At 39.0% G+C, this 25,417-nt stretch overlaps 3 protein-coding genes across 4 annotated transcripts in view; 2 read left to right on the top strand and 1 right to left on the bottom strand.

Annotated features, from left to right (window-relative positions):
* The window catches only part of LOC123880488 (nostrin), an 86,524-nt gene extending 75,032 nt beyond the window's left edge, over window positions 1-11,492 (top strand). The window contains exons 7-14 of the mRNA XM_045928629.1: window positions 1,217-1,408; window positions 1,892-2,027; window positions 2,600-2,764; window positions 3,666-3,818; window positions 4,902-5,054; window positions 5,351-5,687; window positions 6,326-6,478; window positions 7,607-11,492. Coding sequence (XP_045784585.1) covers window positions 1,217-1,408; window positions 1,892-2,027; window positions 2,600-2,764; window positions 3,666-3,818; window positions 4,902-5,054; window positions 5,351-5,687; window positions 6,326-6,478; window positions 7,607-7,722 — 1,405 coding nt within the window. The 3' untranslated portion in view covers window positions 7,723-11,492. The remainder of the gene's footprint in view (window positions 1-1,216; window positions 1,409-1,891; window positions 2,028-2,599; window positions 2,765-3,665; window positions 3,819-4,901; window positions 5,055-5,350; window positions 5,688-6,325; window positions 6,479-7,606) is intronic.
* A 3,840-nt stretch (window positions 11,493-15,332) lies between these two features.
* On the bottom strand, window positions 15,333-17,163 carry LOC123880454 (26S proteasome complex subunit SEM1-like). Its single transcript, XM_045928580.1, has 3 exons — window positions 16,573-17,163; window positions 16,012-16,126; window positions 15,333-15,495 (listed from the first exon to the last, which is right to left on the bottom strand). The coding sequence occupies exons 1-3, from the start codon at window positions 16,646-16,648 to the stop codon at window positions 15,333-15,335; spliced, it is 354 nt and encodes a 117-aa protein (XP_045784536.1). The 5' UTR covers window positions 16,649-17,163.
* Window positions 17,164-21,428: 4,265 nt separating this feature from the next.
* LOC123880035 (putative uncharacterized protein YOR309C) lies at window positions 21,429-22,893 on the top strand. Of its 2 annotated transcripts, XM_045927929.1 has the most exons (3): window positions 21,430-21,643; window positions 22,307-22,563; window positions 22,594-22,893. In XM_045927929.1, the coding sequence occupies exons 1-3, from the start codon at window positions 21,591-21,593 to the stop codon at window positions 22,740-22,742; spliced, it is 459 nt and encodes a 152-aa protein (XP_045783885.1). In that variant the 5' UTR covers window positions 21,430-21,590; the 3' UTR covers window positions 22,743-22,893. The 2 variants fall into 2 exon arrangements, with proteins under 2 accessions (XP_045783884.1, XP_045783885.1); XM_045927928.1 differs by having other exon boundaries at window positions 21,429-21,643; window positions 22,307-22,893.
* Window positions 22,894-25,417: the final 2,524 nt, after the last annotated feature.

Below are 25,417 nucleotides of genomic sequence, written 5' to 3'. Positions count from 1 at the left end.
TAACTGATGATGCAGTCTAAGATGGAAGCGGGCTAACCTGGAAGGGGTATGGCAGTTTTTGTTTAACCTTTGGTTTCTACAGGGCATCGTACCGAAACGCTAAATCACTTAGCTACACGACTTTGCTGGTAGGGTGGTAACTAGCCACGGTAGGCCTAGAGTAGTAATATTTGACATATAAGGCATATTCAGGATCAAACCGAGAGTTCCCTCACTCTATTCACTCTAGTTGAGCCACGTTAGAAACGTTGCCGTTACGCGTTCTGTGTGCCCAAGCCTAACTCGACTGTTCTGCGTACGTTTGACCCTTTAAATTGGTACTAAGCATTAATTGAATGTCGTCAGTCCCGTCGAGATTTCCTCGGTATATCATTTGAAGGATCCTTCAGTGTACTTGCGATGCGATTATGTAGCTATGCGATAGTCTTATTGCTTTGCGATTTATCATGTGGGCTTATTATCTATTGTGTATTCTATTTATAAAGGAAAGGTCGCTGCTATTCATACGCCTTTGCGTTGTAACTTATAAGAATTAATATCTCGATGAAGAATGAACTAAAATTACAGACTTCAAATATGTATTTTTTTTATGATGATTTTTCGCTGGCAATCCTTCGACATGGTTATCAGAGACTGATTTTAGGGTTCCGTACCTGAAGGTATTACTAAACTCAGCTGTCTGACCATCCATTCGTTCGTCTGTCTGTCAGCGGGCTGTATCGCGTAAACTAAAATATGGTTGGCATGGCAATCGGCGTGAACATACGCTCCGCACTGCCCCGCGCTCACCCAGTGCAGAATAGCGAGGACGGCGCGCGGTTTGGACCATCCTCTCGCCTCATACCAAGATTGCCATGTCGACTTGTCGCGTACATATCTATGTATTTCATTAATATACGCGAGCGTCATAACGAGTAGTTTGAAGTAGTCATAACTGCTTCAAACAGCTGCTGCAATTGCATAGCGAACCACAATCTTCTTTCATTGTAATTTACGAGACTGCTCAACTGGCTATGCAACTGCTCCGAGTGGTCACTGCAGTAGAATTGTCAACTTCTCTAACAGTTGACAGTTCTATTGTGGACTATTCGTTTAGCGAGCAACTGCTTTATTTGGTTTTGGCCGGTTTTATAACCAGTGAAGTATCAACAACCTCAAAATGTGCCTGGTCATTCCTGTTCACTGAATAGCTTTATACGGAACCCTTGTTCAACAGCCGCATATCCCGAAGCTCCAGCGTGGGCCACATACCTCATTCTATCCTGAGTGCGGCGAGGGCTGAACGCGGTAACAATGCGAGTGAGCGAGACGTGGCAAAGCTCCAGGTGAAAAAGAGGAAGACAGAGGATGCCGTTAAGAAGACCGAAGTGGAGTACTACAATGTCTGCGTGCAAGCTGAGAGAGCTAGGTAAATAGCAAGCGGTCTACCTATACTAGTAGTGGTTCACCCCGTATAATAATTTACTCCCTATAATATAGTAAGGATATGTTGTCTTATAAGTTCATGTAGGTTATAATGTGTATTGGCCAAGCGAAAACTGTTGGGCCATCAATTCAATATTATGTATTTGTGAATTTGAAGTATTATGTTCTTAAATTCAGAAGTAATAAGGCTCTGACAGCCAGGCAAATTGCAAACCCAAGTAAGCTCGTCAAAAATCGTTTAAGTAAATAAACGACTTTAAAATCTTAGTACCTATAAAGTTCTGATACTAAAAATCTCTCAGTAGCGATGTAACTTTAGCTGTATTTTTCAATAAAATGTAATATAAGTGAGTGAGAACAAAGCAACTTAACATAATAATAATTAAGCACGTTAAAATTTAATAGAACCTTTCTGAATCATATGCGAAGATGGGTATATCGTAAAGTTTGCTCGTTTTTTTTAAAGGTTAGAATGGGAGACCAGCGTGGTGAAAGGCGCGGGTATGCTGGAGTCTCTCGAAGAGGAGAGGCTGACTCAGCTGAAGAGTTCTGCAGACTGTTACCTGAGACTCACCGCCGCTGTACCGCCGCAATTGGCTGAGGTAAGATCTACCTGTAGATTAGAATGGGAAGTTAGGTGGAGTCTCTGGTCTAGACCTGCAGGCTGCTAACGGAGATAGGTAAGACCTGACTCGTGTGAGAAGTCACTTGATGTACCTCCAGGTCAGAATGAGAGTCGAGCTGGGCGGAATCGTCTCTAGAGAAAAGGCTGACTCGGCCGTAAAACTCTGTGGATTCCTATTAGGCTACTTACCGTTGTACCGCCGTATTATATGAAACACAAAAAATGTTTGTATAGTGCGCGACAGGTTGAGATGACAACCGGGGTGGCGACGCCCCGCACTGCCGGCAAGCTAAGGCGCTGCGGGTGAGGTGCGGGTGAGGTGCGGGTGTGCGGAACGTCTCTCCGTCTTATACCCCGATTGCCATCTCAACCTGTCGCGTACTATACCTATATCTGTTTTAGATTTTGAAAGCATCAAACTGATGTGCCGGTTTCATAACCATTTGGTAAACGTAACCGCTTTAGACCACAAAAGTAATGCATTAGACACATTATTTTTAGCATAGTAGCACACTAGTAATGAATTTTCATAAAAAAATGTTTGTACAGGTGACGAACGCGCTCACAGCCCCCATAGCGAACGCGAACGCGAACGTGGACATGCGCGTGGTTCGCGGCGTGCGCTCGCAGCCGGCCGGCGCCAGCGAACAGCTGTTGCCGGACTTCTACTGCGAACACACCACCCTCGCCATGAACAGAGAGCGACGGAAACAGGTCCGTAACACAGAACGGGGTTATACAATGCGCGGACCAACTAATTCCTTAAGAGCCTTTCGGAGAGTGTGCACAAGAACTCTTTGAGCTGGTTCCTCCTTCACCTTTCCACCATCGTACTGCCTGGCATCGTCAAGGTCTGCATCCATACGTAGTCGAAATTTCTCGAACACGTACGAAGCGATTTGCTTCCTCTTTTCTAATCCGAACCGCCAGCCAGGATGTGGAACGCCCTTAAGGCATCAGTTTTCCCTTCCACCTATAATATACCCATATTATAGGTGGAAGGGAAAACTTCAAGTCAAGAGTGAATAGGCAACTTCTAGGCAAGCGCGCTCCATCTTAGCCTGCATCATCACTCGCTAGCGAGTCTGATTGTAGCCAAGCGCTAGTCTATATAATTAAAAAAAAGCCCCATTCATGGCAGTGACAATTCGTTCATGTCTATCTTTTTACCCAACTACGGCAAAGCGAAAAGGAAGGGCTTGATTTTAGCAGTCTATGTATATGTAGGTTTGTATTTATGTGTTCCATCGCAGCGCTTAAACTACGGAGTCGATATTGATGATTGAGGTCTCAATCGATGCGTTATTATGGTCCGGGTGACCATGATAAATTGACCTGACGGATGTTACTTCCAAAAAAGTGGAGGCCCCCAAATGTTTTTGCTATTGTATCAAGTGGGATATGAAATGAAAGAGGAAAAAATTCTGAGTTCATAATATAATATAGTTTAAATATAGTATATTACTACAATACACCGAGCGACAGAAAAACAGTTGAATACTTCTATCACTATCTGTCGGCAGTTTGCGGGTAGTAGTCGGGTTTTAGTGCCGTTTAACTTTATCTTGTTTATATACCTAATAGCAGAAAATTAAAAGGAAATGCTTGTTTATAGGCACTTCTTAAGATTCTCCAGCTGGTGAAACAGGACATCGAGAGGGAGCGCAAGTCGAAGCAAGGGCTTGAGAAGCTCTCGATGGCCATGAAGCAAACCCCCACCTTTGGCAGCGACGACTCTCAGCAGAACGTTGCCGATAAGTTGTACCATGTAAGTATTTTTTTAATTCTTCCAAGAGCGCGCTACCAAACACGGTCCTCCGCCTTCCTCATCCACCCGCTCCCCGCTACCTTCTTTAGGTAATGGTCCAGCGTAATGGCTGGAGGTCGTCCCACACTGCGCTTACCGGTACGCGGTCTCCACTCCCGAACACGTCTGCCATAACGACAGTCGGTTCTGCGACAGACATGACCTGCCCATTGCCTCTTCAGCTTGCTAATCCTTTGAGCTATATCGATCTCTTTTATTCTTCTGCCAATTTCCTCGTTTCGGGTTTTATCCCTGAGATTGATACCCAGGATAGCTCCTTCTATAGCGCGCTGAACGACTTTTAGTTTGTGGACGAGGCCAACTGTCAGTGTCCACGTTTCCGCTTCATACTTACGTCATCACAGGTAGGGCACACACATTGAAGACGATGACGATATAAGTATACGTATATCTGTAGTTAGTACGTACGTATTTGACGACATCCCTGATCTCCTATGGGAGGCCATGAATTCTTAATTTTCTCTGGTCTGGTCTGGTGGGAAGCTTCGGCCGTGGCTAGTTACCAATAAACCGTGCCGCCAAGAGATTTAGCGTTCCGGTATGATGTCGTGTAAAAACCAAAGGGGTAACTATATAAAAAATGTCATACCCCTTCCAGGTTAGCCCGCTTTCATCTTAGACTGCATCATCATATATCACTAGGGTGAGATTGCAGTCAAGGGTTAATAATGTACTCGTATCAGAATAAAAAAATATACTGACAGAGATCTAAAAGGCAATAACTTGAATTCGTGAAAGTCATGTTTGATCTGTTTACCGGGACGAAGCGGGATAATACTCCGATAGATACAAGTTAACCTTCGACTACGATCTCACCTGGTGGTAAGTAGTTATTGTAAAAGATGCAGTCAAAGATGGAAGCAGACTAACCTGGAAGGCATAGTGCAGTTTAAATTAAAGTAAGTTATTGCTTTTATATTATGGTTCTGAAAAAATATTTAGATTTGCCATTAAAAAAAGCTTTGAAGGTTTTGGCCTATCTAGTAGGCCGCCATTTTCAAATCGACTTTCTTAATTGTTAAGATGAGGTCTATGCTGACGTACTTGGAGGCTGTGCGGTACAAGATAACGTCAAGCCTGGCAGAACTGGATAGCCGGCCGCCGGCGCAGCATCCCCTATCCGCTCATATACATGTCGTGAGAGATAAGCAGGGTCTACAGCAGAGCATCCTCAAGGTCAGTCGATCTCCAGTCTTCAGTTTAATCAGATACAAGTTAGCCCACTATAAGTTGATCATAGTGATGATAATGAACAAATGAATATATGTACTTTTATCACAAATTCAATACAGAAACAACACATACTTACAAAGCAAAACAAAAATATAAACAACTATAATTTCCGGCCTAGTGATCTCTTCCAGGCAACCAAAATGGTGCAAAAGTCATTTGATAATGACTGCCTGGCTCTCGAATTTCGAAACTAGAACTCAGCGGCTATGGGTTGATGATGATGATGGAATTAATTCCAGGTCCCACCGTGGCTACAGACTGACTACCAGAACGAAGTGAACAAAAACCTCCAGCCGAGTTACACCGCGCTCACCCGAAGTGTAACCGGCGGGGAGGAACGGGAGAGACGAGACTCCATCATGAGTAGAGCGTCGAGCAAGCTGCGAATAGAACACCTGTCTTTCCGAAGACACGCTGACCATAGAAGCGCGCCTACGACGCCGGTTTGTGTGGAACTGCCCCCCGTGGCTAGTAAGCCGCCGACGCCCGACGCTCCCCTGCCACCTGACAGCCCGCTGGACTGGAGCGAGCGTGGTGCAGGCGATGGATTGTCTAATCAACAGGATAGCGATTTTGGTTAGTAACTCAATGACACCTTACAAGGTTATAGTATACCGCGGTGCACGGCAGGGAACTTTGTAAGATATCACATCACACTAATATTATAAAGGCGAAAGTTTGTATGTGTGTGTGTGTGTGTGTGTATGTTTGTTACTCCTTCACGCAAAAACTACTGGACGGATTTGGCTGAAATTTGGAATGGAGATATCCTGGATTAGCACATAGGCTACTTTTTATCCCGGAAAATTAAAGAGTTCCCACGGGATTTCGAAAAACCTAAATCCACGCGGGCGAAGTCGCGGGCATCGGCTAGTACCTACTATTCCTCTGCTCACTCAACGAGTCAGTTAAACCAATCTAGGTCATTATTCGTTAATACCAAGAATTAAGGTGAACACACTTTTATTTGAGCCGAACGCGTCAAACAAAACGAATTTTGGAATTCTTCATATGAAATCTCATGAAACCTCGCACGCTTGCCGTGTCGAATCGTCCGAATCTTCAACGGTTTCATTGGCCATTTTTAGGATTTTTAGCACCCTTAAGCGGATTACATGACCGTTATTTTTCAAATTATTACTGGGCTTAATACTTTGAGCTTTCATTTAAAAATGAAAAAGTATGTAATGAATGTATAATTTGATGGTTTCCAGACGAGTTCTCATCTCAAAGCGACAGTTCGTCCGATCTGCAAGACGTGGGCAAGCCGGGCAGTGGAGTGGGCTCGGCGCAGAAGTACGTCGGCAAGTGTCGGGCGCTGTATGCGTACGAGGCGAGGCTGGACGACGAGCTCACACTGTCGCCAGGTTACTATGAACTTTACACCTTCGCCCGATCCGTGTATTTACACGCTACCACGCCAAGAGCAAGTACAGTAGCCGGCAAACAACTTGAGCATTGACGCGATTGGCTGACGAATGGCGGGTGCACGCGATTGGTTGATCGGTCAGCGCGAGTACACGCGGTTGGTTGATACGTTGACTTTCGCTTGCCGGATTCACCAACTTTCTCCTACTAAACTGCTTCAAGTCCAAGTTGTTTGCCGGTCCCTGTACTTCCGGGGGTTTACCGGCACAGCAACCGGTTGTTGGGGCCTGTGAGATGAAAGGTTGCCCGTCTGTCTGTGTCATATCTATTTTATACAAGGAACCAAAAGCTTAATTTGCTATAAGCCGCTAAACCAGACAAATCTGTATGGTGCAACATGCGGCATGCGATATGCACCACCCGCTCTCCCACTGCTTAACATGCAGGAAAAGCCAGCCACCAAGCAAGCAATACACACCACCACGCATTACCACACAAATCCAAAAAACCACTCGTACGTTTCGGCCCGACACCGGAGCATCCTCAGGACATATAGACTTTACAATGCACAATGGCATTCTTCATGGTTGAGTGGTTTTTGGGATTTGTGTGGTGCTACATGGTGGTGGTGCGTATTGCGTGCTTGGTGGCTTTGTCTACATGTTTAGCAGTGGGAAGGCGGGCGGTGCGAAATTATGGTACAATAACCTCTCTTCTCGTGTTGCTTTGCGAATTGCGAAATGCTCCCAAGAATTCCTGTAAATCTGTTTCGTTTTAATGTTTGCGCAAAGTTAAAGTAAGTACGTTCGATATGTAGCTGTCAGACTAAGGTTGAAATCTATAGAGCGCACTTTTGACTTAAGACAAAAGTTTCAGTTGAAACGAGATAGATTTATGCCAGCCGTATAGCGCCGTTTCGTTTTAACAGTCTGAGCAAAGTCAACGTACGTTCTATATGTAGCTATATATATGAAGATTAGAACTGTTCACCTGGAGCAAGTCAAATTCGTGCTTTTTTATCATTTACATAATCTTCAATTGTTGATAGGTAGGTATGTTTGGGTTGTGCTGTGCGACTGCATTTCCTACTGTAAGGCAAAAAACTAATAATAAAATATTGTCACCAGGTGATGTTATAAATATCTATGAAAAGCAAGATGACGTTTGGTGGAGTGGTGACCTTAACGGCTCTTTCGGAATCTTCCCGTCGTCCTACGTCGAAGAGATCACCTCTTGCATATGACATCAATGTGCTCGAACCATTACAAATTGTTTGTATGTGAATGTCATTAATGGTACGGTCCAACTATCAGAATTCGGCAAATGATTCGAGTTCGGGCAATTTTTACGATAGTTCGACATTTAGTAAATCACCTGGCCACTCCATACGCGATACAGCAAATGTTTTGTGTTTGGCGAATTTTTAAATTAAGTAGTTTGGCAAACTAAACGGCCTGTGACTCACTGTCACGACATTCTGTGACAGTGAATAGTCTGAGTGCAGAGACAAGAACTCATAGTTGAAAAACTATAAGTTCCTGCGGGATTATTAAAGGAGCCTATATCTGCGCCAAGGATTCGGCCAACGATACGAACGAACAATTTACAATTTATCACGAATCATTTGCCGAATAGAAAAGCCGAACCATTAGGAATAAGGAGCTGGCGAACAAGACTTCGTGATCACACTTCTTTAATTTGGAATGGTTTTGGCCGATTGAATAGTTCCAAATTTGTGAAACGGAATAAAACTATGCTGAAGAGCCCAAAGTCCACGATTCTAATTTTTATGCAAATTATAATGCTTAAATTTTACGTGCAACATCATCCGAAAGCGACTACGAAGCAGGAACGTCAGCCGCGCGGCGCTTGCCTTCCAAGATGTTTAATGGCACCATGCACACCTACGCAAATACAACGGATACGACCGCGTCTGTAGAGTGGGACTGACATAAGTTCGCAGTTCTCGTATTGTAGTCGCGTAAGTTGCATGTATAGATTCGCATCGCAGACGCTCCCGCATCATGTTCATTACGCGCAGATGTGGCCGTAGCTTTACACCGTTTTGTTCGCCAGTTCATCAAGATCAGGGAGAGCGGCAGAATTTAGTATAAACAGTAGTGGTTTGGCGGTGCAAATGATTAGTGAAGCATCGGCATTGAGTCAGTAACTGTTCTCTCGTGTATCATGACTGCGTACCATATTGCCCAGCTCTGCGTGCGCTCTCGATGAAATCGTATCCGTATCTCCTTTGATGATCGGATAAAAACCGATTCGACATGAAGGGATCGTGTCTCGTGTCGTATCAGAGTGGCGTATCGGTCTGCGTATCGTGTATGTTGACTTTGACGAGTGATGACCCGTCGAAGTCAAAGTCATTTATATTCAAATCGGGGTTTATTGTACACTTTCTGATTGTCAAACAATGATGTAGTGGTGATAATTAATTAGGTTAACTTAAAACTAAAGCTACGAGGGTTCCAAACCCGCCCAAGTCTGAGGAGAGCCGACAACAAACTCAGCCGGGTATTCTTTTTTATTTTATCACCACGCGATAATGATACGCGTCGGCGATACGGATACGGTTATCGGTTCGGGCAAATTATAGGTACATATTTGGACACGGCTTTACAGTGTTGCTGCGTTGTTTTGGATGCTAGAGGCATGCTCAGCCAAATAGAATCCAGCGCAAATGAATATTCTGTAATAAAAAAAATGTTATATAGATAAGTAATAAGTATATATAGTTTATGATGTATTTTCGCACATTTTATTATTTTGTCATATAATTTCGAGTAATCTTATTATGTTATACAAATACTAAACACAAATTTTATAATAAAATAAATAATTTTAATTTAACTATTAATATTTCTAAAATTAATATGGCAGTGATTTGATCATAACAATGAATCAATTTTATTAGTTATGTAAAGAGTAATCTATTTTTCATATTCAGCACTTTTGAGTAAACTCAATCCCATGTTATACAAAGATCCCGTATTATATCGTATTATACAAAGATCTTGTGAGAATCAGTACAAAATATACGGAGGTTACAGATGTGTTTTTGTAATTATGTATATCAATATAACAAATAAATAATGACTTATTAGGTACATGCTAAGTAATTAAAATTTACAGCACGGTGGCGCAAGTCCATGTTTTGTTTTCGTTATACTAATTTCAACCGTAACTTTAAATGCACAAAGCTCAGTTTAGTTATCAACAAAACTTAGCTCCGCTCCACTCCGTCTTAGTGTCTGTACAGACGAACTGCATTTGGACAGCAAGCTAACTGAAAAACTGCAGTTGGGATGTAGTTTTATTGCAGTTGACAAAGTGCATTACAACTGCCGACCAATCGGTCGTAATCGCGCAGTCCGCGTGCAGTTTCAGTACGGGCATTCAGTGTGAACTGCACGACTGCGCAGTGAGTTGGCAGTTGCGATGCAGTTGTTCGACTGAAATAAAACTGTTTCCCAACTGCAATTTTGCAGTCGGTTTGCATTACGACTGCATAGACCCTTAGTTTAGTGTCTCTGGTAAGTACTGAGTGCACCAGAGCACCGTTGTGTTATTGATGCAGTACTGTATATTAATATTAGATTATATTAAGTATGTGAATAAGGCCTGTGTTACAGGGTTACAAACCATGCTCCTGACCAAGGTGACCTTGCTGTGTACCAACCAGACAGATAGACAGTGGTTTGCAATCAAGTTTCGTTTGACCTACGACCTTATATATTTTTTCCATTCCATCAGCCAGTATGCGTCCACTGGTGGACATTGGCCTTCCCAAGAGCGCGCCACCAAACACGGTATTCCGCCTTCCTCATTCACCCACTCTCCCTTCACCTTCTTTAGGCCATCGGTCCAGCGGACGGCCATCGATTTAATATCATCTCATCGCCGGCTCACTACAGAGCACGGGTCTCATCTCAGAATGACCAGGGGTTTTGGCCATAGTCTACCATGCAGCCCAAATGCGGATTGGCAGACTTCACACGCCTTTGAGAATATTATGGAAAACTATCAGGTGTACAAGTTTCCTCACGTCGTTTCCTTCACCGTTAAACCACGTGATATTTAATTACTTAAAACGAACATAGCTCCGAAAAGTCAGAGGTGCGTGCCCGGGATCGAACCACCGACCTCAAATCAGGAGGTGGCGGATAACACTAGGCTATCACATTCATATATGTATTGTATATTTATATATATATTTAGCCCTAATTCTTCAACGAAGTCTTGTTGCTTTTGGTGATTGGGTGTGGGTTTGAGAGCGCGGTCGGGTCCAATCTGAGATAGCTGCATCATTTACTGACAGTTCCTGCTGTCATCATCGCTGGCCCCGTCGCCGTAATCCAGGCTAGCGGAGCTAATGGCGTCCTGTCCTAACCTATGCCTTCCAGTCATACGAAGTTGTAACCTTGTTTGCAATCATCTAGTGAAATGGCGACGTGTTAGACAATCACCTCTTACTAAGGTCACCTTGGTTGGGAGCATGGTTTGCGAGTTGCGACCGTGTAGCACAGGCTTAAGGCTGATGGCACAAATACAATGGCGTTTGAACTCTTCGATGTTACGCGTGCGTATGTTGCAGTCAACTAGCTTAATATTACAATACTCTATCCACGGAAATAAGTTAATATAGGGCTCTCTGTTGCGTAATCCCTTACAAATGACAGAGACGAAAATCTCAAAGGCGTCAACGATTTTGAGTCACCAACTTAGCACAAACATGTTTTTTCAATTCCAAAACATAGTTTTGTTTGGTCTATTCAAACTGGTTAACGCCCTCTGGGATTTTCGTCTCTGTCATTTGTACATGATTACGTAACAGAGAGAGACCTATATACTCGTACTAACTTTCCGTGGATAGAGTACAGAAGCGACACACATTATACTTAATTATATTATGCGTTCAGCTAGTGTGTCAAATGTAAATTATAATTTGCTGTGTAAAATTAAACCAAAGTATGTTATGTAATAAACAAACCGGTGATAACATGTTCTGTGTATTTTTTTATCGACGTAACCAATTTTTTAGGGTTCCGTACCTCAAAAGGAAAAACGGAAACCTTATAGGTCATCATGATAACCCATCATCGGTTCACTACTGTATATACCGAAGCGAAAAATCATAGGTCTATGGTATATACCACAACTGTGTATATATAAATAATAATAGTTGTAATAAAAAAAAACCTACATGTAACCTATCTATATTTATCTATACTTCTATAAATATTAAATAATATAGGTAAGTAGGTAGGTACTTATCTAACGTAGTGATTACATATACCTACCTACTCTTTGGTAGGTAAGCCCTTTCACAAATGATACCCTAGCTGGTATAGGTAACCCTCGTAGCTTTAGTTTTAAGTAACGTAATTAATCAGGGGGCACGGCAGTGCCCCCGCCAAGACGAGCCAAACGGCGGCCGGGGCGCTACGTACCTACCTTTTTCTCGAAGTGTTTCGCCGTATTTTCGACCCGTCATAACTTCGGTCTGGATGACGCTAGAAAGCTGAAATTTTCAGTATAAGGTGTCCTCAGCAAATTTACCAAATATACTAAATATCAAATATCTAGCTTTTATGATTACAGATTTATTGACACCTAAAATACGCCGTTTTCGTCCCTCACTGATGATCATCACTATTCATAGTCTGTAATTCTAGGGTACTTCCCGAAGTCCTAGAAAGCTGAAATTTGGTATGTAGACTAGAAATTGTATACAAACTACAGGAAAATTGAGAAATTGGAATTTCCCCCCCTCTACGCCGTCATTTTTTTACCAAGATGTAGGGTTTGTAGAATCAGAGCTTGTAAGTAGAGTGATTTGTTATTTATTGTTATAAATGTGATATAGTCAAGAACATTTAAGAGCTATATTACTTTGGACTTGGGATAGGTCCCATGGCCAGCACAAATCTAAGCTCAGCTAGGGGCTTGGCTCTACTAGAGATCTCATAAATTTTTAACAGGGAAAACATTATGAACTTGTGAGTCTTGGTTAACTTTTTACATGAAATGTTTTTGGTGGGTCACCACTATATCGTACAAGTTTAACAATTTCGACCATCAAAAGGAGTACAATTGTACCTACTTTGAATAAATGATTTTGACTTTGACTTTGACTTAGGTTGTTAGGTATCTTACTTTGAAGGTTGAAAATACTAATAATAATTAATTAAGTAGGTACTTTTTCATGAACATATTTTAATATTTTTTTTGTGACGTAGCCACAAATTCACGGTTTTCGGATTTTTTCCTTTACTTGTGCTATAAAACATACCTTCCTGCCAACTTTCATGATTCTAGGTCAACGGGGAGTAGGACCTCGATAGGTTTTCTTAACAGACACGACAGAAGTACCTACTTACGGACAGACAGACAGACAACAAAGTGGTCCTAAAAGGATGCCGTTTTTCCTTTTGAGGTAAGTAAGTATGGGTACCTTTATTTTTAACCCCCAACCCAAAAAGAGGGGTGTTATAAGTTTGACGTGTGTATCTGTGTATCTGTGTATCTGTCTGTGGCCTCGTAGCGCCTAAACTAATGAACCGATTTTAATTTAGTTTTTTTTGTTTGAAAGGTGGCTTGATCGAGAGTGTTCTTAGCTATAATCCAAGAAAATCGGTTCAGCCGTTTGGAAGTTATCAGCTCTTTTCTGGTTTTCTTATTACTTTTATCCCAGGACCACCAGAGGTTACGTATTTTCTGACACAGGAAATATGTACGATTGAGTAGTGTTAGTAAGTACTAAGAAAGCATGCCTAGCCTACGTGCTAGCTTGCTTAGACGGCCAATTTTCAGGTATCTGATAATCAAGGTACATAAAACCATTACTTACCTCACGTAAATTCTCCAAACTGATTTTTACGTATATTTTAGGCAATATCCTTAAAAATATGTCGCCAATACTCCCAGACACAAGCGATACACTTATCTGGAGTTATAATACTAGCTTCCCACGGTACATGATACTGCGGTTGCGTAATACGCGCGGCCAACGACCACGGGCAGCCGCGCACAACTCTCGGACGACGACTTGTCTGCGATACCATACGGACGATAATCTTCTCATGCTGCGCCGGTGCCAACTGGTCCGCAATATCACGCACCGTGGGAAGCCGGTATAAATACTCTTACTGTCTCTATAGGTAGGTCTGTATGTAGGTAAGTAGGAGTTCTAGGGGCAATTTGAATTTGATTTTTTCATTTCTAAAAAAAGGAGGAGGTCCTCAATTCGACAGTATGTCGTTTTTTTTTTGTATGTTTGTTAAGCGACTGCAAAAAAATATATAGCCTATGTTACTCGCTGATAATGTAGCTTTCTACTGGGGAAAGAATTTAGAAATCGGTTCAGTAGTTTTTGAGTTTATCGATTACAAACAAACAAAAAAACAAATCTTTCCTCTATACAATATTAGTTTAGACTAATGACATGAGAAAAAAAAACTTTACATGTATGATAAAAATTTTGAAATATTGCTAACTAGTGGATGTAGGTTTTTTAAAATTCCCGTGGGAACTCTTTGATTTTCCGGGATAAAATGTAGCCTATGTTATAATCCAGGGTATAATCTATCTCCATTCTAAATTTCAGCCCAATCCGTCCAGTAGTTTTTGCGTGAAGGAAGTAACAAACATACACACACACACACACACACACACACACACACACACACACACACACACACACACACATACAAACTTTCTCCTTTATAATATTAGTGTGATGTCTATCGAAATCTCATCGAAATAGCCATTAATCTCATTAGATTTTAAGCATTATAATTATAAAGTATGAGAAAGTCTCAGTTATTTTACTGTACTGAAAAATTAAAACATATCAAAAATTAAATTTATTAGTGGAGTTATCATGCAACTTCATTAACAATGTTTTTTATTTTTATTTTATTGATTTATAAATGCAAATGGAATGCTTCACCAAAAGCCTTGCGTCCAAGGTAGTTATGTTGTCTGTTGCTAGGATGTCAAATCTCACAGATGTTGTTAGCTATATATAGTTGACTGACAAGTCACAAGTGACAACAACAATTTTAATCTACATACAACCTACAAGTGCTACAAGAAATTAATTCTTTATTACAATAAAACTGCAGTTTATGAAAATTACTACACATATAAGAGAAATACCATAGAAATACTTAGAGCAACATAAGTAAGCTGCTATGAAAAGATTGCAGCACTTAGTATTGTATAAAAGTAATACATAGGTATATAGGTTAATGATAGGTTACTTATTTTTAACTGTCCTTTTGGACCTGGAGGAAAGACTGGCAGTGCCCTGAGTCAGAGGTTAAGAAGACTGTGGTATGCATTGGAGGTCAGCCTTGCACTCAGCTGGGTGATACGAACCATCCGGGGCTATAATATGAATGCAGAAATCTCTTGTCCAGCACTTGTTGATACTGAACCACTGCCTTGCCTCCATCATCCAAAAAAGCCAGGCTGCCCTATACTGAGGCACTGGATACATACACATGTGTGTATATGTGTAGGATATATACATACTTAGTCCCTCAGTGCATACTGGCAAGTATTAAGGTTTTATTTTATTTTTACCCGACTGTGCAAAGCCAAAAGGAAGGGTTATGATTTTAGCAGTCTATGTATGTATGTTTGTATCCAGATCCTGTGTGTTCCACCGTAATGCCTAAACTACTAGTTTTCAACTTTATCCTTAATTATTTTTATGTTAAGTTATACTAACATACTATTAAGTAAATATTGTACTAACACCTTAAGAGTCAAGGTCTGAAATAAAGAAATTTTACTTTTTAAATTTAGTTTATTGATTTAAAGTTAATGGTAATATTACATATTATGTAATTTTTTATTATCCTTCGTTTCGGATTCCTTTTTCATTACGGATTCTTTGTTCGTTTCGGATTCTTTGTTCTTTTTCATTTCTTCTTTTTCGGATTCTTTCATCGTTTTGGATTTCTTGGAATCTTCGTGGATTTTCTTGACCTCTTCACTGAAAAAGAAAATAATATTGCAATATTTATTTGGTACATAGTCCACATTTATTTATTTATTTTATTTAAATACTTTATTGCTTAAAAACTATGACACAAAGTAAAGTACAGGAAATATTCGCAAACAAAAGGCGACCTTATCACTGTTAGTGATCTCTACCAGGCAACCCACACTTATGAACTTATAGAACTGTAGGACGGAGAGTCGCATTACAGTAGGTAAGGTATACATAATATACAATATACATACAACATACAATATTAAAAAGAAAGTTTGATTTCAATGGCACAGCAGATTGGTCCAGACCCTGTATGCTGTAAAATCTTGTATGCCTGTGTGCAGTTAAATCTTTCCACAAAAAGGTGGCCTTTGAGATGCTGGTGCATCGTGGGAAACGTTTCAGTGCAAACTCTAACGGGTCTAACTATTTAGTACAGGTTGCAAATCAGCGAGTTATTATCACGTTTTTAGTAGTAAAAATCTTTTAGGGATCTTATTATTATAAAATTCTTACTCTAACGCCCTGGTGAACGAGTCTTCGACGTGGTCAACTTCCCAGTCGGACTCCCACATTTCTTCCTCGATTTCTTGTATATCAGGCTGTGAGCCCGCTTCTGTGTCTGATGCTTCTGATAACAAACAAAATGTGATTTTAGGTAAGAGGTAAAAACAACAAGTTTTTCATGCAAAGAAATGATAAAACTTCCATCCATCCATCCATCAACCTGTATGCGTCCACTGCTGGACATAGGCGCGAGCGCGCCACCAAACACGGTCCTCCGCCTTCCTCATCCACCCGCTCCCCGCCACCTTCTTCAGGTCATCGGTTCAGCGGCTTGGACGTCGTCCCACACTGCGCTTACTTGTACGCGGTCTCCACTCCAGAACACGTGTGCCTCATCGGCCGTCGGTTCTGCGACAGACATGACCTGCCACTTCAGCTTGCTAATCCTTTGAGCTATGTCGGTCGCTTTTGTTCTTCTGCGAATTTCCTCGTTCCGGATTTTATCCCTGAGAGTGTTACCCAACATAGCTCGCTCCATAGCGCGCTGAGCGACCTTTAGATAAAACTTACCTTCCGGGAACTCATCGTCGTCTTCTAGGATCCGACGAAGTTTTTGTTGCTCAACTTCTTCTTGCTTTTCTGCCATTTTTAAAGGGTTTTTTACTAATTTTTAAAAATAGCACGTGAAAATCACAATATGGAAGTCTAATTTCGAGAGTTTTAAACTCAATGGCGGTGCTACTTAGTGTTGCAAGCAGACAAAAGTCTAAAATTAAATATCGTTAAATTGGTCAGCTAAAAATCGGAATAAATCGGAAGATTTTTATTCGGAATAAAACAAAAGAATTGTACTATGATTGATATTATATTTTACGTTGATTAATTATATATGATTATCGATTATTTATTGTACATTGATTGAACGAAAAAACTCGCGCAACAATTACGGACCTGTTATCTAATAGGTAACTACCTATTACAGTCCAGGCCTGAAATAAAGCGAATAATTGCCGAGGCGAAGCCGAATACCTCTCAAGTGATTTTGTAAGGATAGACGCCAGCCGAGTCTTTTTAAACTGAACGAGGTCGGTAATTGCTATTTCGGCCGGGAATTGTATAGTACTTTACCTCTATTTGCGGGTAAACAATAAAAAACTTAACTCTTTAACAACACCCTCTAAAACACACTAATTCAAACGTGATAATCTTGTTCGAAAAAGAAAATTAAAAACAAAATAGGTATTTGATAATCAAAACGAAAAACAAAAAAAGATTATTATTAAAAAATGAAAAACAAAAAATATATTTAAAAACAAATAAAAAAAAAATTTAATTAAAAATAAATCAATAAATAAATCGAAATAGAAAACAAAAAATATTAGCAAATCAGAAAAATAATACTATATAAAAAAAATGAAAAAAAATAAAAAAGTTAAAACAAATTAATAATAAAAATGAAGACAATTTTAAAAAATCATTAAAAATTGAAAAAAAAAACAAAAACAAAAAGGTGAATAGAAATTAATATATAAAAATTAAAAAAAAAAAAACATTTAAAAAATCAAAATTAAAAATATTTACTAAAAGCAAATTTATAAAAAAAAAACCGACCAAGTGCAAGTCAGACCCACGCACTGAGGGTTCCGTAACCGTAAAAAATATTAATAATTTTTTTAAAAAAGAATGAAAAATCATACGCTTTTATTTAAAAATAACTTAAAAAATAATACCTTATAAAAAATAAAGAAAAAAAGCAAAAATAAATATTAAAAATAAATAAATAAAAGAAAACAAAACTCAAAAATACAACCTAACTAACTACAATCCTTCGATTGACCTCGTCATCAGTATGAAACTGTCCAGCAATTTCCATTACAGTCCTCTTGGAAATTGTTGGCGTGCGGCCAGTAAAGACCCGATTACAATCCTCTATAGTGAAATCCTTTCTTTAGTAAAGTAGCAATTTACGGTCAAGTGGAGGTAAAGGTAAAGTACGTCATAACACTATGACTTAGCCGGGTTGTAACGTTGTACTGAAATTCATTACGTCTTAAGGGATGTAATGTACTAAAATCTATTACGTCTTAAGGGATGTAATGTAACCTTACAAGGAGCTTTTAGTGGTCATGCTGCTATTGCTGTCTCACTTCAACGTATGATGGCATCCCTCTCACTCGAATGATTTAATTTTTTTATCTAGCTTAGATGAGTGATGGCGTTACTTGCCAGAAACATGGTTCCATATAGTAATTAAAGACTTGAAAATTCAGGGAAATTCCCTCCCAAACTTATCTGCGAAACGTTATGTAAGGTTACTTTTAAAAAGTTGATTTGAATTGTCAACAATACTATTATAAAATTATTAATTTATCTAATGAAGGTAGTTTGATAAAATCTATATTTGGCTCATTCGATGTCATACAATCTGTCGCTAGGAGGCCAACAAGATTGAACTTGCATAAATACGGGTGTTTTGAAGGTTTTAGTTTAGTCTCCATCTGAGATTCGGGGCGATATCGCATATTTTCGGTATTTTGATTGTGAACTGGATAATTAGATGTTGTGATAGCAATCACGCTCTAATTAAATTATTTATTTTGGCATTAGTTTGTTTAGATTAAAACTCTCGGATAACCTGTGTGATTACCATTGAACCTGTGTTTTTTGTGTTGGTTTTGAGAGGACATTCCAATTATTCCATAAAAATATTTAAATAATACCTGCTTTTCTGAGTGACGCCAATAGTTATATTGTAGTGTTATTGAATATTTATTTAACTTGAAATTAAAATGTCGAGGGACGACGATGATAAGTAGCTGTAATTTAACATTGGAAACTATTACCAGATTCAAGACAGATAGGTAGGTAACTACCTACCTATTACGGCATATGAGGATTTTGATTTTAATGTCTCGCGAGGTGTGAAAATTAGAGTATTGAGCTTGTATGCTGTCTTTGTCTTGGGCGCCCCTAAACCCCGCGCTACACTCAGGATTCTAGATGCAACACCCTCGCTCCGCTCGAGAGTTACTCTAAAATCGCTCGCTACGCTTTATCCCAGCGCCCGTGACGTAGGACATTACATTACCTCCATTTTGAATAATCTACTAAAACATTAGATTGATAGAATGCTCCAAAAACCTTAGAAACTAATAATTATGTTTTGTTTCACTCATACTTATGTGATGCTAGTGAACAATAATTGAGTAAGACATACGTTTACTCAGTTTTTATTTTAATGTCGGAATTATAATCGTAATTCCGATTGTTCCGATTTTCATTGTTCCGATTCCGAGGTTAAAAATAAAGAAGTTTAACATCCAGTGGCACGGGTAACTTTAGAAAAATTATGAAAACATCGCGAGTCTATGGTTCAATGGGATAATGGCGCAAAAATGAAAAAATCGAAAAGTAATTTTAAAATAAGATAAAAGCGTCCTTCTTTTATGCATTTCCACAAAGATTCGAGATTCTTTATTTGCAGAACAACAAGTCACACTGTTACTCGTTTTGCTGTGACTCGGGAACCCATCCACATTGCTGAAGATTTATGAAAAAAGAAAATGAAAATTCAAAAGAAATTAAACCAATAGTTTATATTAACTTGCTTACTTATCGGTGTTTGTTTGTTTGTCTGTACGGAACAAATCTTGCAATCGATTTTAAACCAACATCCGATGAGCTAGAGACTTGAAATTTTAAACCTTTTAAACTTAGATGTTGGAACTGGATGACAATGCAACGTTAACTTGATTCTTGTATGTCTGCTTGTTAATTTTTCTTGTCGGTCTGTATGTCGAGAAGTTTGCAATCGAACTTAAACTAACTTCCGGTGCTAAAGCCCTGAAACTTTAAACATAGATTGGATTTGGATGATACAATATTAACTTTTACTTGCTTACTTTCCAGGACAAAAGTAGCCTTTTACAAAAAGGCTACTTTTTAGGCTGGAAAATCAAAAGTGCTGGGTCAACTTTTGATTTTGAATTTTTAAGAATCTAAATCTGAAGATGTGGACAAGAAAAACATCATTTTAACAGTTTATTTATTTATTAAGGTACATGTACCCATTTCATCACCTGTATCTACACGTCTACACATCCAAAATAAAATTATGTTAGCCACTAAACATAAGAGTTGTATAAAAGTTTGTCTTTTTCTTGAAGTACATCACAATGATATATAAAAGTAATTAAGATAAATAAGTAGTTAAGTAAATTGAAATTGCATTGAAAAAACGATAGTCTGTAACCACCCTTAAGAGACTTTGCGATTAGTACGTACTACATACCTACTATATTTTTACATACAAATCTATGTATCTATGTATCTAATGTATGTCTTGCTGTTACCTAGTCAAAAATGCATAATTCTTTATGATGATAATAAAATTTGAAAAAATATCAGTAAAACAATTAGGTAATTTTTAATTTTAGAAATTATTTAAACTCACTTGTATCTCAAACCTTAAAATTAAGTATATATTATAACATAATATCTACTAAGTTTTTTTTTCCATAATAATTACTGTCTCTCTTTGCTGTACCTATTCTACTCCCTTTACAACCTCTCGCACTGCCAAGGGTCACTGGTAGAGATCTCTTATAGAGATAAGTGCTTCCCTGTCCACTTTATACAAATATACTTGTATAAAGTAAAATACTAATAATAATTAAGTAAGTAGGTACTTTTTCATGAACACATTTTAATATTTTTTTTGTGACGTAGCCACAAATTCACGGTTTTCGGATTTTTTCCTTTACTTGTGCTATAAAACATACCTTCCTGCCAACTTTCATGATTCTAGGTCAACGGGGAGTAGGACCTCGATAGGTTTTCTTAACAGACACGACAGAAGTACCTACTTACGGACAGACAGACAGACAACAAAGTGGTCCTAAAAGGATGCCGTTTTTCCTTTTGAGGTAAGTAAGTATGGGTACCTTTATTTTAGGTTCTTTATTTCAGGGGGGCTCTCATACGAAATGGGACGATTTAAAGTGGAGATTGAATTTGACGCAAGTAGGTACCTAAGTAGGTAGGTACCTACTTGCTGAAGTAATAAGTAGCTATGTCAAAAACGGCTACTCAACTTTACATACCTAATAGAAACTGAAAGTGTATAATTTCAGTTACTTATAGGTCACTTATCCTGTACTTACTTGAACAACAAATATACTTACAAAAACTTGATAAATTAAGTAAGGTATTAATTACCTAGATAAGTAAGATGAGTAGGAACTTACCAATAGATATACCTAAGGTCTGGCCCTCGCGGGCTCTTAGTGATATTTAATCAGATCTAAACTAATAAAATAGACCTTTTTAGTACTTCCTACTTCCATGATTGTAGATAAGTAGGTACTTAGTAGGTACCTACGTAATTAAAATGTCAAAAATTAAAATAAAATAAAAACTTGTCTAAAATTAAAATTGTGTATTCCTTAATCGAATAGGCACCCATGTCAAAATCTATGATCGAATCAAAAAATTCCAGTTGATACAATTCAAGTTGATTTTCATGTAAAAATATTTTTGGCAAATTTAAATTAAAAATACTATTTATTACTACTAAAATAATTTTAAACATGGCTAACAATAAAGATGCCCCATCTCATGGACCCGGTAGACTTTTCTTAATGTAAGTGTTTAATTAGGTATCTACCTAAGTACATTTTTTCTTAGAAGCCGATTCCTTTGATCTCGTGGTATAGTGCCCAGCAAATAACTTGAACCTGTAGAGGTCTTAGTAGTGGGAGAAAGTTGCCGAATCCGGGAAGCGAAAGTCGATGTGGGTAAGTAAGTAGATACTTATCACTCGTGCAGACTGAGCAACCAATCGCATGCATCCGCCGCAGCCAATCGCGTCAGTGCTTAAGTTGTTTGCCAGCGATGTAAATGACGACCACAACGACCCTTCGACATGCCTGGCCCTTATCGCTGTCAGATAGCCCTAACTACTTAAGTAGGCCAGTTCAGGATGCTCCTTCCTTCTGAACTTACCGCACGTTTGCTCTTTCTTGATGGCTTCGTCAAAGGTCTGCTTAATATCTCTACAGTGTAGCTGAGGTTTTAGCTCAGTATTTAAACTTAGCGATATTGTCTACGGCTACTTCTTGTAGCGATACATCCACAATAAGGCCGCGATACAATAACTTCACCCACGTCGCGTCGCCACGATGCTGTATCGCAAGCAGAGGTTCCTACTCTAAAAGACCCCGGCAGTGTTCGAAACTTATAGTCGGGCTTAAGTATTTCTTATGAATATAGCTCACGCTAAAAGATATATAAATTTTCACGACAGGCACCTCCTGGGAAACGAAAAAGTTGGTTCGGTTTCTGATGTAGTGAAGCAGTTCAAAGACCAGCAAAGAGCTATCCGCTCCCTGCCGCTACCTAAGGAGCTCGCCGTGGAGTCGATTCTTACGGATGACGTCACGCTGGGGCTTCTGAAGAGGAATGAGTCGAAGCTGGCTGATTTGCTGGCTACAGGAATGTGCATTCAAAGAGGCTGCCGCCGCAGAAGTCGCTGCAGGCGACGCCGTCGTCGCAGTCGCTCATGTCGGCGACGTCGTCGTCGCAGTCGCTCATGTCGGCGACGTCGTCGTCGCAGTCGCTCGTGTCGGCGACGTCGTCGTCGCAGTCGCTCGTGTCGGCGACGTCGGCGACGTCGTCGCAGCTGTGCTCGTCGGCGAGGTCAGCTTCGTAGCGGCGCGTTTCAAAAAATGCGACGCACCTAATAGATGTACCTATAATCTAACCATTAATCCGGATTCAACTATGTATGTACTTATTTTAAACCTTTGTTATTCTTTTTTAAGCCTTTTGTTGTACCTACATTCTTTACCTAACTATTTATTTTATACTGTTAGAGGTACATTCTTAAATAAAGTATTTATTTTATGAAAACTTCATAAGTACCTATATTTGTCTTTTATTTTTACCCAACTGAACCAGAAGGCGAGTAATATTTTTTTAGGGTGAAGGGACTTAGAGATGTAAAGTACCTACCTATGTAGACAACCATAACCATATTTTACCAAGTAAAATCCCAAATACCAAGATGGGTGTTAACTGTTATATTAATATCTGTGTACACAATGGCAATGAAAGGCCTTTTCAATTTATAAACCGATAATTCTTTAGAAAGCAAAAGTTGGTCGTAACAACTTTATTACGAGTATAAAAAATCATGTACTTTGGGAACTTAGGTTTAGGTATATACTGTACTTTAACCTTTCCAGGGCTAATCAGACTCGCACACGAACTTATTAGGTAAGTAAGCAGTAAAGGTCGGAGGTTCAAACCCCACCCGTTGCACTATTGTCGTAAGTACCCACTCCTAGCACAAGCTTAACGCTTAGTTGGAGGGGAAAGGGGAATGTTAGTCATGATTACAATAACTAAAATATTCTTGAAAATTGGAGTAAAATACCCTTTTAATTGCGACGCTGCTGCCGGCCGCACTACATCGCTTGCCTTTGCAACGCGATGGACTTCGAAACTGTGCGCTATTGCATACTTACCGACAAAATAGGGAGCGATGGGCATGAACGAGGAACACGCGAGCAAAGCGTCCACACTACGTCTCTGCCTCCGTTGCTCGCTCCTTCCCATGCCACACGGGCAGTGTGTGGACGGGGTATAATGTAAGATTACCTTCTTGTGTCGAAAAAGCACCCGAAGAAAGGGATATAATTTAAACAGAATTTACTATACTTACATCTCTGACATTTATTATTGTGCAGATTAGATAACAATTATTATTATTATAAGTAAAGAAAATAGTACGTTTTACGCTCTAAGTGTTAAGATTAAGGACGAAGCATGAGATGTGATCATTTCTTAACATAACTAAGTATTTTAATATTTCAACTTCCATGTTTGGCATTTTGTAAATTGAAATTTTATGAATAAAAACATCGGCCATTTACCTTTTGGTCGGTGTATGACCGACTAGTTTCGAAGCTCTTGAAGGGTACGTGATTTCTTAGCGCTTAGGTACCTACTTGTCGGACCAGTTAAGACAGAGTTTAACAGGGCTTTCTCCGTCACTCGCTTCATACAATCGTAGTTCCAATTTCATTTGAATATTAAGCAACCAAAGTCCATGAAATTTTGCAGACATATTCTAGAAACTAATATCTGTGTCTGTGGTGTTTTAGATTTTTCTAAAAATATGTAGTTTTAAAATTACAGGGGCTCAAAGATTTGTATGTAAATTTTTAAGACCGCGTAACTTTGAAACTGAATATTTTAACAGAAATCTGGAAAACCACAGACATAGATATTAGTTTCTAGAATATGTCTGCAAAATTTCATGGACTTTGGTTGCTTAATATTCAAATGAAATTGGAACTACGTTTGTATGAAGCGAGTGACGGAGAGACCCCTCTTAAAGGGACCTCGAACGGGTCAGATATTAAGTAGTTTACTCTATGGAGTCATATACTAGTCTGAGTTAGGTTGTACTTATTCATAAAATTCAAGTAATTCTTTTAAGAATGACCTAAAAACCATCTTATTGCAAGGAGTGCGGTTACCTAAAAGGATTATGAGGGTACCAAATAAAACAAAAATTTAAGACATTAACAAAACATAAATGTATTCGTAACGTAAAATTAACTCAAAATAACATCATAACACCAAACGTTTTTCGGATATATTTCAGAGATTTTAGTTAAATTGAAAATAAATAATTTTACCAACAATTTTCCAAAACAAAATTTCAATTACATACTCTCAAATTTTCATTTAGCACCATTTGCTGTTAAATAAATCTTATATTTTAAGGTCGACTTGCACCAACAACGTTTTCAATGTCTAAGTTTAATTTCCAATCTCTGTCTTTTTCTTATCAAACCTGGAAGCAACTAAAGAAAAAGTGACAGCATACAGCTTATCCAAACCAGATTTAAGAAGTTTGGTGCAAATGGGCCTAGTATTATTTTGATATTTTTTATTTATTTAGCTAATATTTTTACAAATTCAGCTTGGAAATAGCTTGACAATATCCGAAAAAAAGTAATGCAAAATATAGGAAAAGTGGAAAACACGTGTGCTAACTAAAACTATAAATCCTCATCCACACCAATAAATTGCGTTTTGGAACGAAAAAGTTTTCATCGAAAAAAATTTCTACACTTATGAAATCTTTGTGCTTCGACACAATACAACGTACAACACAATTATTACAATTAGGGATAGGTGTAGATGCGGCTTAAGAAAAAAAAAAAAAACAAAATGCCTCATAAAATGGGTTAAAGACTAGAAATTGAGCGGGTGGACATCGCACTCGTCCACGAACTGATAGGCTTGAAGGGTGCAATATACTTACTTCGTGTTTATTGTAGCTATGGCGCAAGTACGGTTGGGTTGAAGTAGAAAGAGCTCTGGAATTTGTCAAGCAAGGACG

The sequence above is a fragment of the Maniola jurtina genome, chromosome Z (assembly GCF_905333055.1).
Source record: "Maniola jurtina chromosome Z, ilManJurt1.1, whole genome shotgun sequence".
NCBI classification, from domain to species: domain Eukaryota; kingdom Metazoa; phylum Arthropoda; class Insecta; order Lepidoptera; family Nymphalidae; genus Maniola; species Maniola jurtina.
This window is presented reverse-complemented; position numbering and strand designations above follow the sequence as displayed.

Bases quoted from the DNA above. Each gene is read 5' to 3' on its own strand.
- LOC123880454 (XM_045928580.1), bottom strand. From the start codon at position 16,648: ATGGCAGAAAAGCAAGAAGAAGTTGAGCAACAAAAACTTCGTCGGATC. The intron at 16,127-16,572 runs GTAAGTTTTATC...GTTTGTTATCAG, and splicing joins CGACGATGAGTTCCCGGAAG to AAGCATCAGACACAGAAGCG. The intron at 15,496-16,011 runs GTAAGAATTTTA...TTTCTTTTTCAG, and splicing joins TCGTTCACCAGGGCGTTAGA to TGAAGAGGTCAAGAAAATCC.
- LOC123880035 (XM_045927928.1), top strand. From the start codon at position 21,591: ATGGCTAACAATAAAGATGCCCCATCTCATGGACCCGGTAGACTTTTC. The intron at 21,644-22,306 runs GTAAGTGTTTAA...TTTTCACGACAG, and splicing joins CCCGGTAGACTTTTCTTAAT to GCACCTCCTGGGAAACGAAA.